Source organism: Eubalaena glacialis, chromosome 1 (assembly GCF_028564815.1).
Source record: "Eubalaena glacialis isolate mEubGla1 chromosome 1, mEubGla1.1.hap2.+ XY, whole genome shotgun sequence".
NCBI classification, from domain to species: Eukaryota; Metazoa; Chordata; class Mammalia; order Artiodactyla; family Balaenidae; genus Eubalaena; species Eubalaena glacialis.
The window spans coordinates 19,632,617-19,648,397 of record NC_083716.1 but is presented as its reverse complement, the minus strand read 5'-3'; the positions used below and the strand labels follow the sequence as shown (position 1 = coordinate 19,648,397).

Genomic DNA, 15,781 nt, shown 5'->3' with positions numbered 1-15,781 from the left:
ATCTTAGGTCTAGGTGTGCCACTGAGGCAGTGGGAGAGGTTTGGGGTCAGACTGACCTAACTGCAGTCCTGCTTCTGCCTCTTAAAAGCCAGGTGACCTGGGGCAAGTTCTTATAGCCCTCTAGTCTCAGTTTCCTGAATTCTAAAACAAGGTAACAGTAGCTACATCATGGGATTATTGTGAGTATGAAGTAAGTAATGATCTATGAAAGCATTTAGCAGCTGACTCCTGTGAAATGTTCAATATATTCATAGACAGCAAAAGCCTCACTTCCTGATCACAGTTTACTGGTATGTCAGCAGGGACAGAATGCTTCTGCAGAGTGGAACAGAGATGTTACCAGCCTTCCCCTCCCCATTTGTCACGTCGGGTGACCCCTCCCCCCAGCCTTTCCTTCACTTCAGTAACTGTAAAGCACATCCTAGTGTGATGGGGGTGGTGATGACACAGGGCAGACCCACAAAAGCAAGACTGCTAAAGATTCTTACATGGCTGCAACCCCAGCCAGGGGTCTTTCTCATTTTTCCTGGAAAGGAGTGAAACGACATTAAGTTAATAAGTACTTTTCATTGGAATTGCTTAATACACTTAATGTTTGACTTGCAAAATGGAAAGTCTTGTTCATTATTATCCTGGACAACATTTTGAGGGGATCTGAGATAGGACAGGAACTAGCTTAAGGTTTTTGCTGCAGTGTTTCCCTCACCCTTCACATCTGCTTCAATTCAAATTTCAGTTCTTACATAATACAGAAACTGCAAACATTAAGCTATGCTCATGGAAATGGGGCTTCTTAAAAACACCTTGTGAATTATTATTTTTTTCCTTTTTTTTTGAAAATTTCAATTTACAGAAAGGATGAAAGAAAAGTCTAATGAATAACCAAGATTTACCCACTGTTATTATTTTGTCACAAAACTAATACATCATTTTTGAGATGTAGAAAGGTGCATTTGTATAATACGAATTTCCTTTCCTCCCTCCCTTCCTTTTTTTTTCCTTCCTCCCTCCCTTCTTTCCTTCCTTTCTTCCTTTGTTTTTTGTGCCAGTAAAAATGTTATGAGAATGGATTAAGTTATATTAATATTGTGACTTCCAGGCATTCAGCTTCCTGGAGTTTGAGATCTGTTCTTCTCTTTGGCTACAAGTTTGGAATATAAGGAATCATGTTTGTGAGACCTGCCAGATTGAATACCTCTTGCACCAAATGTGCAAGATACATTATCTCTAATCCTAACACTGTGCAAGTCCGGGTCTCATCCCTGCCAGTTTACATATTTGGTAACTGACACTCAGAGAGACTGAGTCACTCAACCTCTCTAGTAAAAACTGCTGATCTGTCTTTTTTTGACTACAAAGCTTTTTTCACAAAGGTTTTGGGGGATTCTCAGAGTGATATTTTAATGCAAGCATATGGAAAGTTTTAGTTTCTGGGACAGTTGCAATGTTAATTTCAGATAATTTCCCTCAACCAAGGAGGTAGGGGAGCAGTGGAAGGTGAAGTTTTATGGAAACCATAGTCAGGACTTCAGTGATAGAAACTAAAGATGATGAACTAACCACTCCCAGAGCCCGAGAAGACTCTTTTTGGGACAGCCTCTTACTAGCCATATATAGTTGGAAAAATCACCCTGACTTGCCTCATTTGTGAAATGAATAAACAATCAGTACCTCTTTACCAGGGTTTTCTGGTGAGATTCAATTTTGCGAATTGTAATTACTTTTACGAATACAAGGAACTGATGTACCATTTTATCTGTAGGTGAAGGAGGGAGAGAGAGAGAGAGAAGGAAGGGTGAGAGTGGACAGGGCATTTTATGTATAGGAGAGAGAGAGGGAGGGAGCGGCAAAGATCTAAGTAGGATGACAGCAATCAAGGGAGGCTTACCTTCCTGAAACTGGCAGGGAAGTTGACAGAAACTCACAGTCTAGGGAGAGAAGAAAGCATCTTTCAGGGAATTCAATTAGTTGCCGGTCCCGGAGAACCCATCTCCAGAATTTTCCTTCACGTGGCTGCGGGAGGAGGATGGGTTGGCTTGAGACCTTCAGCAAACTTCTTTCCAGGCCGTGGGGTATCCTGACGTGCGCTCTGGCTTCCAACGCACCCAAGGGACGCTTTTCGGTGCTGCCCGTGTCAGGATTTAAAAAGCCGTGTGCCCGACGGAGGGTAAGGATCTCCAGGGTAACCACTCTCCGAGGTCTTTGCCCAGCTTCTAGATGTTTCTGCGGCACCAGGTGCCTCCCCAGACCTCTACCCGTGCTACCACTTTGCGGGGTGACTCCTCAGCGCAGGATGCCTGCGTCCACAACTGTGAACCGGTGTGTGCAGGTGAACTGGCGCACACTGGCTTCCCAGCAACCAACAGAGCTTCAGAGGCGGTGATCTTGGGGGTGCGATGTCACCGAACTCCTTTCCAGCCTTTACATTCCTACTGAGATCTGGGCAATAAATAACAAGAATAAAACATATACGTGGTTTTGTCTTTGCGCTCGCGGGATCGTGGCAGGTCCTTTAGAGAAGTGAGGAAATAAATGAAGAGAAATCACGGCGGCCTCGCCGGCTGCTTCTGGGGACCCCTGAAATCAGCAGCTGGAATGGCCAGTTTGGAGAGCCCTCGGGTCCGGTCATCTAAGACCTGGGGTTACCAGTCCCACCGACATGCGGAAATTCCGGGCTTTTCCCCCGCGGGGTCGGACCCCTCAGCCACCAGTGGCGCTGGCCCGGCTCCAGTCGCGGGAAGGTGCCAAGCCCCGCGCACTTTGCGCTGGCGAAGAGCGCAGACGCCCGGGGCGCGCTGGGTCCGCCCCGCTTGGCAGGAGCGCGCCAAGTCGCGCGCGCGGTCCCCAGGGATAGCCCGGAGGCAGCCCGGCTAGCGGGAGAGGCGAGAACTCGGCGTCCGGCGGCGGACTGGCGTGCGTCTCGCCGCCTCACGCGGTTGCACTGAGCTGCGGGGCGCCGGACCGGGGACCCAGAGGGCGCGCGGTGGCGGGCGGTGAACGCCGCGCCCAGGAGCGGCGGGCAGAGCTCCCCCGACCACCTGGGCGCCCAGGGGCTCCTGCTGGCTGGGAGACGCCCCCAGGCCCCTACCTCTGTTTGGCCCGGCCGGGCGAGCGGGACCGGCGGGAGGAGGAGGAGGAGGAGGAGGTGGCGCCGCCGGGACTGCCTCCTCCCCGCCCCTCGCGTCTCCTCCCCGCGCCACCGGGAAGGACAAGGGGACTGGGCACGGGGACCCCGGCCAGTGAGCGCCCGCGCCCCGGGGCCGCCCCTCGCGCGCGCTCTCCCGCCGCGAGCCCGGGCCGGTCTCGTTTCGCAAGGTGCTGGCCGCAGCCATGAGCCAGGACGCCGAGCCCAGCGGCCCCGAGCAACCGGACAGAGATGCCCGCAGCGTGCCCGGTGCCCCGGCGCCCCCGGCGCCCCCGGCGCCCCCAGGCCCGAGAGGGATGCAGCCGCCGCCACCGCCTCCGCCCCAAGCCGGCCTACCCCAGATCATCCAAAAGTAAGAGGAGGAAAGGGGGAGAGGGGACCCGGGTGCGCTTGGGGGACACGCCCCGGGCGCCCCCTTTTGTGGCTTCCTCTCTCCCGTTCCCGCTAAACTTCCCTCGGCCGCCTTGCGTTTGAAGTTTTCTTGCCCGCCCTCTCGGCAGGGTCGGTGTCATTCTGGCTGTTTGTGAGTTTGGGGAAAGGGAAGCCAAGCTATTTGGGGAAAGGGATGCCAAGCTATTTGGGGAAAATAATTTTGTTCTTCCTCATCCCCTGTCTCTTCTCTTCGGGGACGTTACCGGATATTTTGAACTAAATTAACTCAAACTGGGGGGAAATGGCCCAGGGACTATATTTCATCTTTCTAGTCCCAAGAGGCCGCTGGAACGTATGGAGAGCCATGCGTGAGTGTGTGCGCGCGCGTGCTGGAGGGCGTGTAAGTAAAACGCCGCCCGAAGAAACCCCGGTTAATGGTGCCCATGAAGTCAAACAGTGATGTTGGGTGAAAAGGGTGGTGAGGGTTTGTAGACAACGTATTTTTGCTTTGTCCTGCAAGAAGTGTTTACACTTTCCAAGAAGGCCCTTGCGAAGAGTTTTTAGCCGCGGAACCGTTTTCCATTAACGTTACCATCTTGTGATTTGGTTGAAACTGTGCGACGTGGGTCGCGAGTTTTCCGGGCCGGCCGTCCCAATGCGTCGAGTAGTTTGGGGGTGGTCAGTAGGCTCTGAGAAGCTCTTTCAGCCCATTTGGGAGACATAAAAGTAAAACGGTGAGGCTTCGTTCATTCTTTCGAGATTTTGTTTGACAGTTTAAGGCCTAGAATGTTGGTTTGTTTGAAGGATCTTTATTCTCCGAAAAGTTTCCCTCAGCTTGTAATGAAGTCCTCAAAACTAGTGTAATTAGTGTTGGGAAGTCTGAATGATGAGTGTTTGGGCGAAACTGGAGAAAATTAAAGAAATACAAGCACAGCAAAATCAGTCCTATGGAACCGAGCAGGGGTTTTTCGCCACTGCTTTGAGTTACATAAACTTATTAAAATGTAAGAGAAATAACCAGTGATGGGGCATAAATGGAAGTAAATATTGTTTTTAAGACTGACTTATGTAATAGAATAGTGAAAATTTAAGTTTGACATCAAAGAACGCTGGTATCGTATTTCAGAACAAAATGGTTCCCTTTTTTTTGACTGGTAGAATATTAAAAGCTCCATTTATGACAACTTTTTGCTTTAGTTTGATTTTATATAACTTTCAACTACTTACAAGTAGCTAACTATTTGATACTGAAAATATTTTATATTGTTCTGTTCCCTTTGTTTTGCAAATTTCAGCTAAGATTTACTAAATATGATAGACAGTTTAAGTACATCTTTGCTTAAAATTTGTCTTTAGTCCTTAACATAAATATAAACTAACAGAGAAAAAAATGTTTAAAACCTAAGGTTTATTTAGTAAAAGAGAAAAAAGAAACCTAATTGACTGATTATTAACTGGGAAACATCTCATGTGCTTCTTACTGGCCAGTGTCTTGTGGCTTGAAGTTAAGGTGCACATTGAGTTTGCTTTGGTATTGTAGTCACCCTGCATTTTCTTATCATTTACTTTTAATTAGGAAAAAACTAAGAATTTTATGTTCATAGAAAAATCTTTGTAGAGGGGTGACTGATTTTGAAATGTCGCCAGGTTGAAAATAAAGGCCGTTTTTGTGGGAGATGGATCATTTCAAGTGTATTTCAGTTACCTCGTGTAATAAATAATTTACCCTGTAAATTCACCCCCATTTTTAAAATTCCACTCCTGGAATATTTTACTTTAGTAGATAAGCCTGAGCTCTTCAAAGATGGCCCCTTCGGCTAGCAGTCCAGGATGGAGACCTCAAAGAGGTGCCTGATGGCTCTGCCTTGTTTTGCATTGGTGACAGATCAGTGTTCAGGCACCAGGTCCAAGGCTGGTGAATGTGCTCATGGGATTTGATGTTTGTGTGCTTATGTTTCTTTCTTTTTTTTTTTTTTAACATCTTTATTGGAGTATAATTGCTTTACATTGTTGTGTTAGTTTCTGCTGTATAACAAAGTGAATCAGCTATACATATACTTGTATCCCCATATCCCCTCCCTCTTGTGTCTCCCTCCCACCCTCCCTATCCCACCCTTTTAGGTGGACACAAAGCACCGAGCTGATCTCCCTGTGCTATGCGGCTGTTTCTCACTAGCTATCTATTTTACGTTTGGTAGTGTATATATGTCAGTGCCACTCTCTCACTTTGTACCAGTTTACCCTTCCCCCTCCCCGTGTCCTTGCGCTTATGTTTCAAAGTCTTTATTTATAAGGATGATTTGGGGTTTGCACTCCCCTCAGTAACCACTGAAATTCCATTGGAAGCAGACATAACATGGCAGACGCCTTGCAGGTCCATCTTTAATGGGCTGAAACTTGAGCAGGTTATTTTGAAACTGCGTTTGCATAATTTAATCTGAGCAACCATTTTATGTAGTTATGAGGTGCTGTTTGTATCAGCCATCTTTGAGAAAATGTAGTGGGGAGATTGCCCTCAGCCGCGAAATGAGTTGTCCTCCTCTTGATTTGAGAATTGTGTGAGCTAGAGCTTTGGGTGAAATTCTCCTCTAGTGGATGGCATGTTAAATACATTGTATTGGGGGACCTGCACTTTTTCTAGTTATTTGAGTAAGGTTATTATGTAATTCATAAGAGGAGAAGTTTTGTGTTTTTTTAATTAATTAATTAATTTATTTATTTATTATTTTTGGCTGCATTGGGTCTTCGTTGCTGCACGTGGCTTTCTCTAGTTGTGGCGACTGGGGGCTACTCTTCGTTACGGTGTGCGGGCTTCTCATTGCGGTGGCTTCTCTTGTTGTGGAGCACGGGCTCTAGGCCCACAGGCTTCAGTAGTTGTGGCGCGTGGGCTCAGTAATTGTGGCTCGTGGGCTCTAGAGAGCAGGCTCAGTAGTTGTGGTGCACAGGCTCAGTTGCTCTGTGGCATGTGGGATCTTCCCGGACCAGTGCTCAAACCTGTGTCCCCTGCATTGGCAGGCAATTCTTAACCACTGAGCCACCAGGGAAGCCCAAGAGGAGAAGTTTTGATTGCTTTCAAAATGATGAAGATATCAATATTCTTCATGTTGCATAGCGTTTAAGGATTACAAGAATTTTTTCACTTTCTTTTTTTTAAATAAATTTATAAATTTATTTATTTATTTATGGCTGCATTGGGTCTTCATTGCTGCGCGTGGGCTTTCTCTAGTTGCGGCGAGCAGGGGCTACCCTTCCTTGTGGTGTGCGGGCTTCTTATTGCAGTGGCTTCTCTTGTTGCAGAGCACAGTCTCTAGGCAGGTGGGCTTCAGTAGTTGTGGCATGTGGGCTTCAGTAGTTGTGGCTTGCGGGCTCTAGAGCGCAGGCTCAGTAGTTGTGGCGCATGGGCTTAGTTGCTCCGCGGCATGTGGGATCTTCCCAGACCAGGGCTCGAACCCATGTCCCCTGCATTGGCGGGCGGATTCTTAACCACTGCGCCACCAGGGAAGTCCCTTTTTCACTGCTTAATGTCTCTATTTACGGATCTTCATTAATCACGGTTTTCATTCTGGGTAAAGTCATGATCATAATAAAAACAGAATCCTATTCACCTATGTTATATTTGGTCTTAAGAGAATGAGGTGTGACAGTGAATAATGTGACTGACTTTGGTGTTTGTCTTATGGAATCCAGTCTCGGTATTTACGAAGATGGTGCCAAAAGTTAACTACTGTGGAGTTCCTTTGGCCTGTTCAGGTATAGTTAGTTTTCTCATTGTTGCATTGTTAGCTTCAGTCAAGCATGGTCCATGACCTCTCTGCTCTTGTTAACCTCTGACTCCAGGCCAATATTCGCATTACCTATGAAGATTATCAGCCATGTTAGACACATATAACTAATATCTTGTAAGATCTTTGTTTTAAACGTGCATTCTCTAAGATGGCCAATGTGGAGACATTATTGGATAAAATGTGAAGCATGTAAGCCATTTGGGCAACAACTAATATAAATAACACCTTAAGAAGAGATTTGGGATGAGTTTAGGAAATCAGAATAACTTGAAAGCTTAAAAAAATATCTTCATATAAGCAGAAGTGAGACATTGATGTTGTTGGTGAACATTTTACAAGGATTTATCTCCTCAAATATTCACAATATTTTATTTCCAAAAGTATTTTATATTTTAATTTTAATCAAACTTAATTCTTGATTTATAACAAGTTATTTTTTAACCATGATGAACATCAGAAATTACAATTTTAGGTTGTAAGCTTTAAAACTCTCTTCAGAATGAAAACAGAGCCATTAGTTCTGTGTGCTGTGTTGAATTCATTTGTCAGATGCAGTTAGAAAGTGTGGTACTAATCATGGTGAAAATTAACCAAACCAGCACACACATCTATGAGGTGAGCACACAGGTGATTTTCCTAAATTATTTGATTTGCAGTGAAATACTCCTGGCTAATGCTTGATATCGGGTTGCATATTTAATTTGCATATAGATGACTTATTTTTTCCTTTACAGATTATTTTGGTATGAAATGAATAAAAAATCAATTATGGAAATAGAAGAAGTTTTGGTTTAGCATTTGCTAGTTAGCATCACCTGCATGTGTTTGTGACGTATGAAGATATAAATCCAGCTTTGCTGAAGTTTATAGTCTCCTGCATCGCGTTAGGACACCGGCCAACTGTGTTTTCAGAGCAAAGCGCTCCTTAAGTCAGTCTCGAAAATGTTACAAGTGGTCACTCTGATCGCAGATCATTCTACAGACATTTTGCATTTGGAAGGATCTCCATGTAACTCTTAGAGAGTGATACACAGGCGAGTTGTGTGTGATGTCCACCCACTGTGATGGGCATGCTGACAGTTACATCCAGAATCGGAGAGGAAATAAGAATTTGCCAAAAAGGGACATTATCTCAACTCAAGTTGGTCCTTTTCTGGAAAAAGGATGTAATTTCTAACATCAGTGCCACTTTCTAACATTAGTTTGAGTCCGTTTTTAGGGGAAACAAGGATACACTTTTAGAAGGAATTTTGAAAAATTTAAACACCATCTTAAACTGCACGTAAGACAAGCATTCAGCAGGAGAAAACATCTGAGAAGATTAAGCGTTTACCCAAAACGGGGAAAGAGAGAGGGTGGGTTCCTTTCTTAGCATTCTGAAAAGTTTCTTTGCTTCATTAGAAAGCCTATTAAGGGTTGTTTTTTTTTTTTTTTTTTTAAGAAATTTTGCTTGAGAGGTTGTTGTGATAAGTATTTTTAGATAGTAAGTGTAGCCATCCAGTTATGAGTTTTTCTCAAATTGCCAAAGAGATCAGTATTATGAAATGTAGCACATTATTCCCATTAGTCACAGTAAATGACTATACATATGGTGTACAAAGAGCTGTTCTAATGCCAGTGCTGCAGGAGAAAAAAAAAGAAGTCAAATTTTGTTACCCATTTTACTCTTCTATCCACTTTTTCTTTTGTTACCGGTTTAGCAGTTTATCAAATTAATAATTTAAAAAGCCCATATCTGTCAGTTGGAATGTGGACTCTTGATCTGTTAAGATCTCTTTGCCTATGCATGTAAGTCACCAGGGGGGAAAAAAACCCCACCAGGATTGACTCACAGTGAAATGATCCCCCATCATCCAGTTTCTCTCTCTCTCTCTGATTTATTTTTCTTGCGGCTGTAGGTTCTTGACTCCAACTAAACTAATATTTCTTCCCCGCCCACAACAGCTAGTCCTCAAGTAAACAAACCAATATAGCTCAATTCAAAGCTTTGATAAACAAGAGTCTACAAAATGTTAGGAACTGAGATCTAACCAAGGGATAGAATTAAAAACAGACTGAACTAAACTTGGAAAGCAAGAATGGAAGAAGCTTGAGATAGTGGAGTTAAAACTCCAAAGACAAATTCAGAGGTAGGGCTCCCCATCCCTTCATCCTCCTTGGTCCCCCTGTTAGGCAAAAGCTTGAAGGGGTCTCCTGTGCCACAAAAATCCCACTTAATCTGATTTTTTGTTTCCTGCCACAGTAATTATTTTGTTTGGGATGGTCTAGCTGATACAATTTCGTGTATTTTAACAGGGGAAGTTGCTGTGGATCCACAGCTGGTGTGAGTGACTGGTAGCTGGGTTTAGAATAGCGTGTTGAAAAGTTTTGCAGAAAGGAAAGTGGTCCTTATTCCAGAATCGGGGCAAAAGACCGTAATTAGTGGCTTGTAGAAAGGAGCACATGGCAATTCCCTTTCTGGTTAATGAAACTGACTAGGTCTTGGTGATGTGTGTGTTGTTCTGGAAGCCTCATATTTCTTGTTCCCACCAGTGAGAAGACTGGGAAATCCTGACTTTAATTAAGAAGGCACATTTTTCCATCAGGAATGTGAATTTGGTTTCCAGCCACCACCAAGGGGGTATTGGCGGTGGGCTGGTATTTTGCCTGGCTCAGCGGGTGGTCACTGTTTAAATTCCAGCCAACTAAGGTTTCAGTCTTCGACATTTACAGGACAGCAAGTTTGGGGTATTTTGGATTTAATGCGTATGTCCATCTAATAGGATAAAGTCTTTACAGTGGCAGAAGTGACAGCCAAGTTAATTCAAACTCCCCTTTCCTACAATTCCTGCTGGATTTTATAAGATAAATAAGTCCCCTGACGGTTTACAAGGCAACTTTTCCAACTTGCTGACAGCAGCTCCGTCAGGGGGATGGTACATATTGATGTGAATGTACTTTATGAGCAAAAAGGGAGCTGTTAAGCAAGTTGTATGAGGATGTGTTAATAACTTGTAGCTCAGTTTGCCAAATAAGTCTTTCCATGTGTTCAGAAACAAAAGGCCCGGGGTCGTGCCTGTGTTTGGGGGTGGTTTTCACCCCATGAAGATAGTTTTCACGCCACTTTTCCCTTCTTTAACGTGGATATTTGCTTCAGGGATGCACCAGGGCCATTTGCTACTGCCCTTTGTTTGCACCTGCTTTCCCTCCATCACAGTAATGACCCACCAGTTCTCAGTTACCACTTCCACTCTGGTCCGAACCTAGAAACCTCCATTCACAGCTGTCTGAACATCTTAAATGCTTTTCAGTTGTGCAGCTTGTCTATAGACTGTCTTCCAGATATGTTTTTGGTTCTTACTGGACCCGCCCTTAAACCTGACCTCCAGTGTCATGATGCTGAAAGAGTAGACAAGGTAATATATATTTTAAAGATGTATTCATTTCACGGTTACTTCTTTTGGTTTATTTTGAATTCATTATTGAGTAGAATGATAGGTAGGATCTTCCCAGTGTTGTCAAGTGTAAAATGAGCGTCTTTGTTTTAAATTAATTATTGGGTTTCTGACAAAGAGGGTCAGAGAGGAAAAGGAAACCCTGGATTGGGAGGAGGTGATCTGGACAAGCCAATTAACCTTCCTAATCCTGCTTCTCCAGGGATTGGAAATGATTGGTGTCAGTTCCTTCCAAGAATAAAATTATGTGAATCCCCGGGAATATTGCTGAGTGATTATCACTCTAGAATGCCTCCCCTCGCCTCCTAGACATCTGATGGAGAATGAGTTACATTTTAATCAAGGGCATAGGTACATGTTTGTGAGATTGATCACTCACAGAAACAACAATAACCACAAAAAGAGAATTAAAAACTTTCTACAACACTTGCAAAGTATATTTGGATCAGTGACATAATTTTAAGACGGAAAAGTAGACACTAATGTCAGTGAAAAGGAGGGCATTTCATACTGTTTTCTAATTATTACAAACTTTAAAAAATAAAAACAATTATTTTGGAATGTTAATTATTTTGGAATCTTAAAGTGAATAGTTGAGTTTGCAAAAAGAGTACTGTTCTCAATTCGGGAGAAAGATCCAGTAATTTTCACGTGTCTAAATTTGATTGTATTAAACACAGGCAGGTGGGGGTGTGTTTGGTGATATTATTATTTTTAGAGGCAGAGAACATAAGCATAGGCTGACAGATATTTCTAAGAGCCTACCAGCTGCCCCAAGTAGGACTTGGTAAACGATGCTGTGTGCTCAGTTACCACAGCGTGGGCTGCACCCAGAGCTCACGGCCAAAAAACACTTTGCAAAGAGATCACGGTTATCCAAAAGCTGGGCCTCAGGTTTCCGTGTGGCCTCCTTGAATCGAAGAGACCAAATATTGTTTCCAGAGCCTTCTAAAGACCGGGTCTCCTCGGGCCCCTACGTCCTCCTGGGCTGGCAGGGTTGCTGATAGTCTGGAGTTATGGAGAACCTTTATTTGATACTTGAAAAGAGATTTTTTTACTTTCTGTATGAAAAGAGAGAGGGGTTGTGTGATTAAATCTTGATTTAGAGACTTTACATAATGAGGATGAACATAAGATATTTATTGCAGCATTGTCTAGAAGAGCAGAAAATCAGAAACCACCCAGATGTTTCTCACTGAGAAAATAAATCATGTGCATGTATAATATCATGTACCATTCAGCCATTAGAATGGTGCCATTATTCTATATTTATTAATATGGAATATAAACTATATAATATTGTTAACTAAAAAAAATTAGAAGCAGCATGTATACAGGGATCTCATGTTTTTTAAAAAACGTGTATGAGCCTGTGCCAAGGCCTGCAAGCCTGGAAAAGCATCTAAAGAACAACTATAAAGACAGTAACAGTGGTGCTAACTCTAGGTGGCGTAATTATAGTGGTTTGTCTTTTTTATCCGTTTTTTTTTCTTTTTAATTAATTAATTAATTTAATTTTTTGGCTGCGTTGGGTCTTCGTTGCTGCACGCGGGCTTTCTCTAGTTGGGGTGAGCGGGGGCTACTCTTCGTTGAGGTGCGCAGGCTTCTCATTGTGGTAGCTTCTCTTGTTGCAGAGCACGGGCTCTAGGCACGCAGGCTTCAGTAGTTGTGGCTTGCGGGCTCAGTAGTTGTGGCTCATGGGCTCTAGAGCGCAGGCTCAGTAGTCGTGGCTCACAGGCCCAGTTGCTCTGCAGCATGTGGGATCTTTCTGGACCAGGGCTTGAACCTGTGTCCCCCTGCATTGGCAGGCGGATTCTTAACCACTGTGCCACCAGGGAATCCCTTCTTTTTGTACTTTTTTTTTTTCGGTGAGCATGTATTAATTTTCTAATCAGAGGAAAAAAACTACTTGCATTTTTATTTATTTATTTATTTATTTATTTATTTTAATGAGCTCTCTAATTATTCTTCTAAAACTGTTTCTTTTTTTATATAAATTTATTTATTTTATTTATTTATTTTTGGCTGCGTTGGGTCTTCGTTGCTGCACGTGGGCTTTCTCTAGTTGTGGTGAGCGGGGGCTACTCTTTGTTGTGCTACGCGGTCTTCTCACTGCGGTGGTTTCTCTTGTTGCGGAGCACAGGCTTTAGGCGTGCGGGCTTCAATAGTTGTGGCTCGTGGGCTCTAGAGCGCAGGCTCAGTAGTTGTGGCGCATGGGCTTAGTTGCTCCGCAGCATGTGGGGTCTTCCCAGACCAGGGCTCGAACCCGTGTCCCCTGCATTGGCAGGCGGATTCTTAACCACTGCGCCACCAGGAAGCCCACTACTTGCATTTTTAAAAACAAAAATAGGAATAGACTTTTCACGTTGGCATTGCACATTGTCTTTAAAGACTGAATGAGCCATTAGCATCTTGGATTTTAGACCTGGGAGGCATTTGAAAGTTGCTTTAGCCCAGCCCTCCTGTTTTTCTAGGTAAGGCAAGTGAGCATGGGAGAAGTCAAGAGAATTGTTTGAGGTCACACAGCAAGGTAATGGGCAGGCTGGGATAAGAATCCTCATATTTCCGTCTACGGTGTTTTCTGCTATTTGCCCTTTTTTCTGCCTGGAAATGGGAGAGAGAGAAATGGAGAACATTCATAAACTGACCTTTTATCTGCCGGCTCTAGTCTGCTCAGCCCCCGAAAGAGAATTTTGGAAAGCATCTTTGGGTATGTTATCTCCTCCCATATCTTCCCCCAAAGGTTTTTCTGCACGGGGGGGTAGACTGGGTCTCTCTGGGGCGTCTCATGCTCTGTTCCATCCTTCCAAACAGAAGCAGAGCATCACATATTTTTCTCCTGAGCATTTGAAAGTAAATTGCATCACCATAATTCTGTTATCATATCTAAGAAAATTAGTCTTACTTAAATGAGTTTTCTGATAAACACTTGATTTTTAACTTTTTCCAGTTGTCAGAAAAATGTCTCATGTAGCGATTTTTAAACCCCCCTGGTTCAAGTTCACAGTGCATTTGTTTGTTTATGATGTCTCTTTTAATGTAGCAAGTGTACCTGCTCTTTTCTACTCTTCGTGTCCAAAGATTCCATGCTAGTTGTCTTGTAGAATGAACCATGATCTGGATGTGTCTGTTGTTTCCTCATGACCAGATTCAGGTTAAGCACTTTGGCAAGGATCCCCATACAACGGGTAATGTGTGTTCCGCTAAGTTTGATCCCTTGGTTAACGTGGTCACCGCCAGATCTCTCTATCACTACGGGACATTTTTCTCTTTGTGATTAGTAAGTTGTCTTTGGGAGTGATACCGTGAGACCCTCTGAATATCCTGTTTCCCAACAAACTTTCAGCTAGTGGTGTTATCTTTTAATTTGACCATATTTAAAAAAACTCCTCAATGAAATCTGTGGAACTGGAACAATAACTACATATCACTTTAGAATGGATTAGTTTGGATATGTAGGTTAAATCAGACAGCCTTGCAAATATGTTTGCATTGTACCAGCCCGTAGATATGATTTGGATCCTCTGGTTTTTTTCTCGTCTTGACTTGATAGGAACTTAATTGATGGGCCTGCCACTTTCCATTTAACCCCTCCAGCAGACATTCTATCCCGGGCTGCAGTACTTTTTAATGTCCATACAAAGTGAATATATAAATCTGTTTTAATGCTGAAGGCAGTGAATGGGCAGTATGTAATTTTTGCTAGCTCACACAATTTTGGGGGCATCCTCAAAGCTCTGTTGACTCTTTGCAGAAACCTTTTATCCCCCTTTTCGAAATCACTATGTGAAGACGATTTTAAAAATGACTGATGACTTGCCCTGGAACCTAAACTGGATGAGTCCTGGAGCTGGTCTGTGACTACCAGTTTGTTCATGCTTTTCAGATTTAAATTACACAGCTATTTTTGCCTTTTCCAGATTGGTACTCTTATTTTCATGCACAAAATATGTATGGGTGGGGAAAGTGGTGTGGAGTAATGAAAAGAATCAGGAGCAGGCATGCTGTATGTTCTACATTCAGCTTTGCCACCACTAACCCTGAGCCTCAGTGTTCTCATCTGTAAAAGGGAATAGTAATAATAACATGAATAACAACTAACACTCATTGAGTGATTCCTGTGTGTCAGCTACTAGTCTAAGCACTTTATATATGTATAATCTATTTAATCATTTAATCCAACAATAATCCTGTGAGGCTAGTGCTGTTATTCTCCCCATTTTACAGATGAAGAAATCAAGTCACAAACTTAAAAGGACTCAACAAAGTAAGAAAAATAGTATTTATGAAAGAACTGGTGGGGTGGGGCTGGGATGGGAGGATGTTATATAATACAGGTGATCATGTCATCTCTATGTAAATATCTACATCCTCAAAATAATTTATAGAAAACCCATTATTTGCAAAGAAAATATTATGGAAAAAACTGCTGAAATAAATTTGAAACTAGGCCAAATTTAATTTGAGACAAACTAAGCAGTCCAATTAAAAACCCCCTTTTTCCGTTTCTTGTAGCTTTAAGTATTCCTTTTTGGTTTTGAAATCCACATCCCAGTTTAAATTCCACGAGCAAATCTGACTCTGGCATTTGATTCACTGTCTTATTCTGCTTGTTATACATGTTAGGCAAGATCTGAATTTGATGCTTACGGAGAGTATATAAACACTAATAATCCACTCAGCGTGTGCTAAAATAATAACATATGATCGTTTGATTTGCAAAGTGAGCCTCTGCCAGACCATTTTTGAACCAATTCAGAAAACCAGGATTCAGCAGTGATTAAAGTGTCCTAGGCTCCTATTAATAGCAAGAAGAATTTCTGACTTGAAACATGGCCACATCAAGCTCGCTTAGTCTCCACCAGACATACTCTTGAACGGTTTTAGCAGACATTGTTACAGGTGTTCTTTTGCTTTAATAAACCGTTGAATGTAAAAAGCAGACTTAATAGAATCAATAAATCAGGGAAAGACTGTTTGCTTTTGACCTTTGAAAGGGGTTATAGCAAAGATCCTTTAAACAGTGAATTCCTCAGTGTATTTAG

The 15,781-nt window shown here is 43.0% G+C and overlaps 1 protein-coding gene across 1 annotated transcript in view; it reads left to right on the top strand.

Annotated features, from left to right (window-relative positions):
* Window positions 1–3,330: 3,330 nt before the first annotated feature.
* Window positions 3,331–15,781, top strand: part of RBM20 (RNA binding motif protein 20) — a 203,174-nt gene continuing 190,723 nt past the window's right edge. Inside the window, exon 1 of the mRNA XM_061193420.1 lies at window positions 3,331–3,497. Coding sequence (XP_061049403.1) covers window positions 3,331–3,497 — 167 coding nt within the window. The remainder of the gene's footprint in view (window positions 3,498–15,781) is intronic.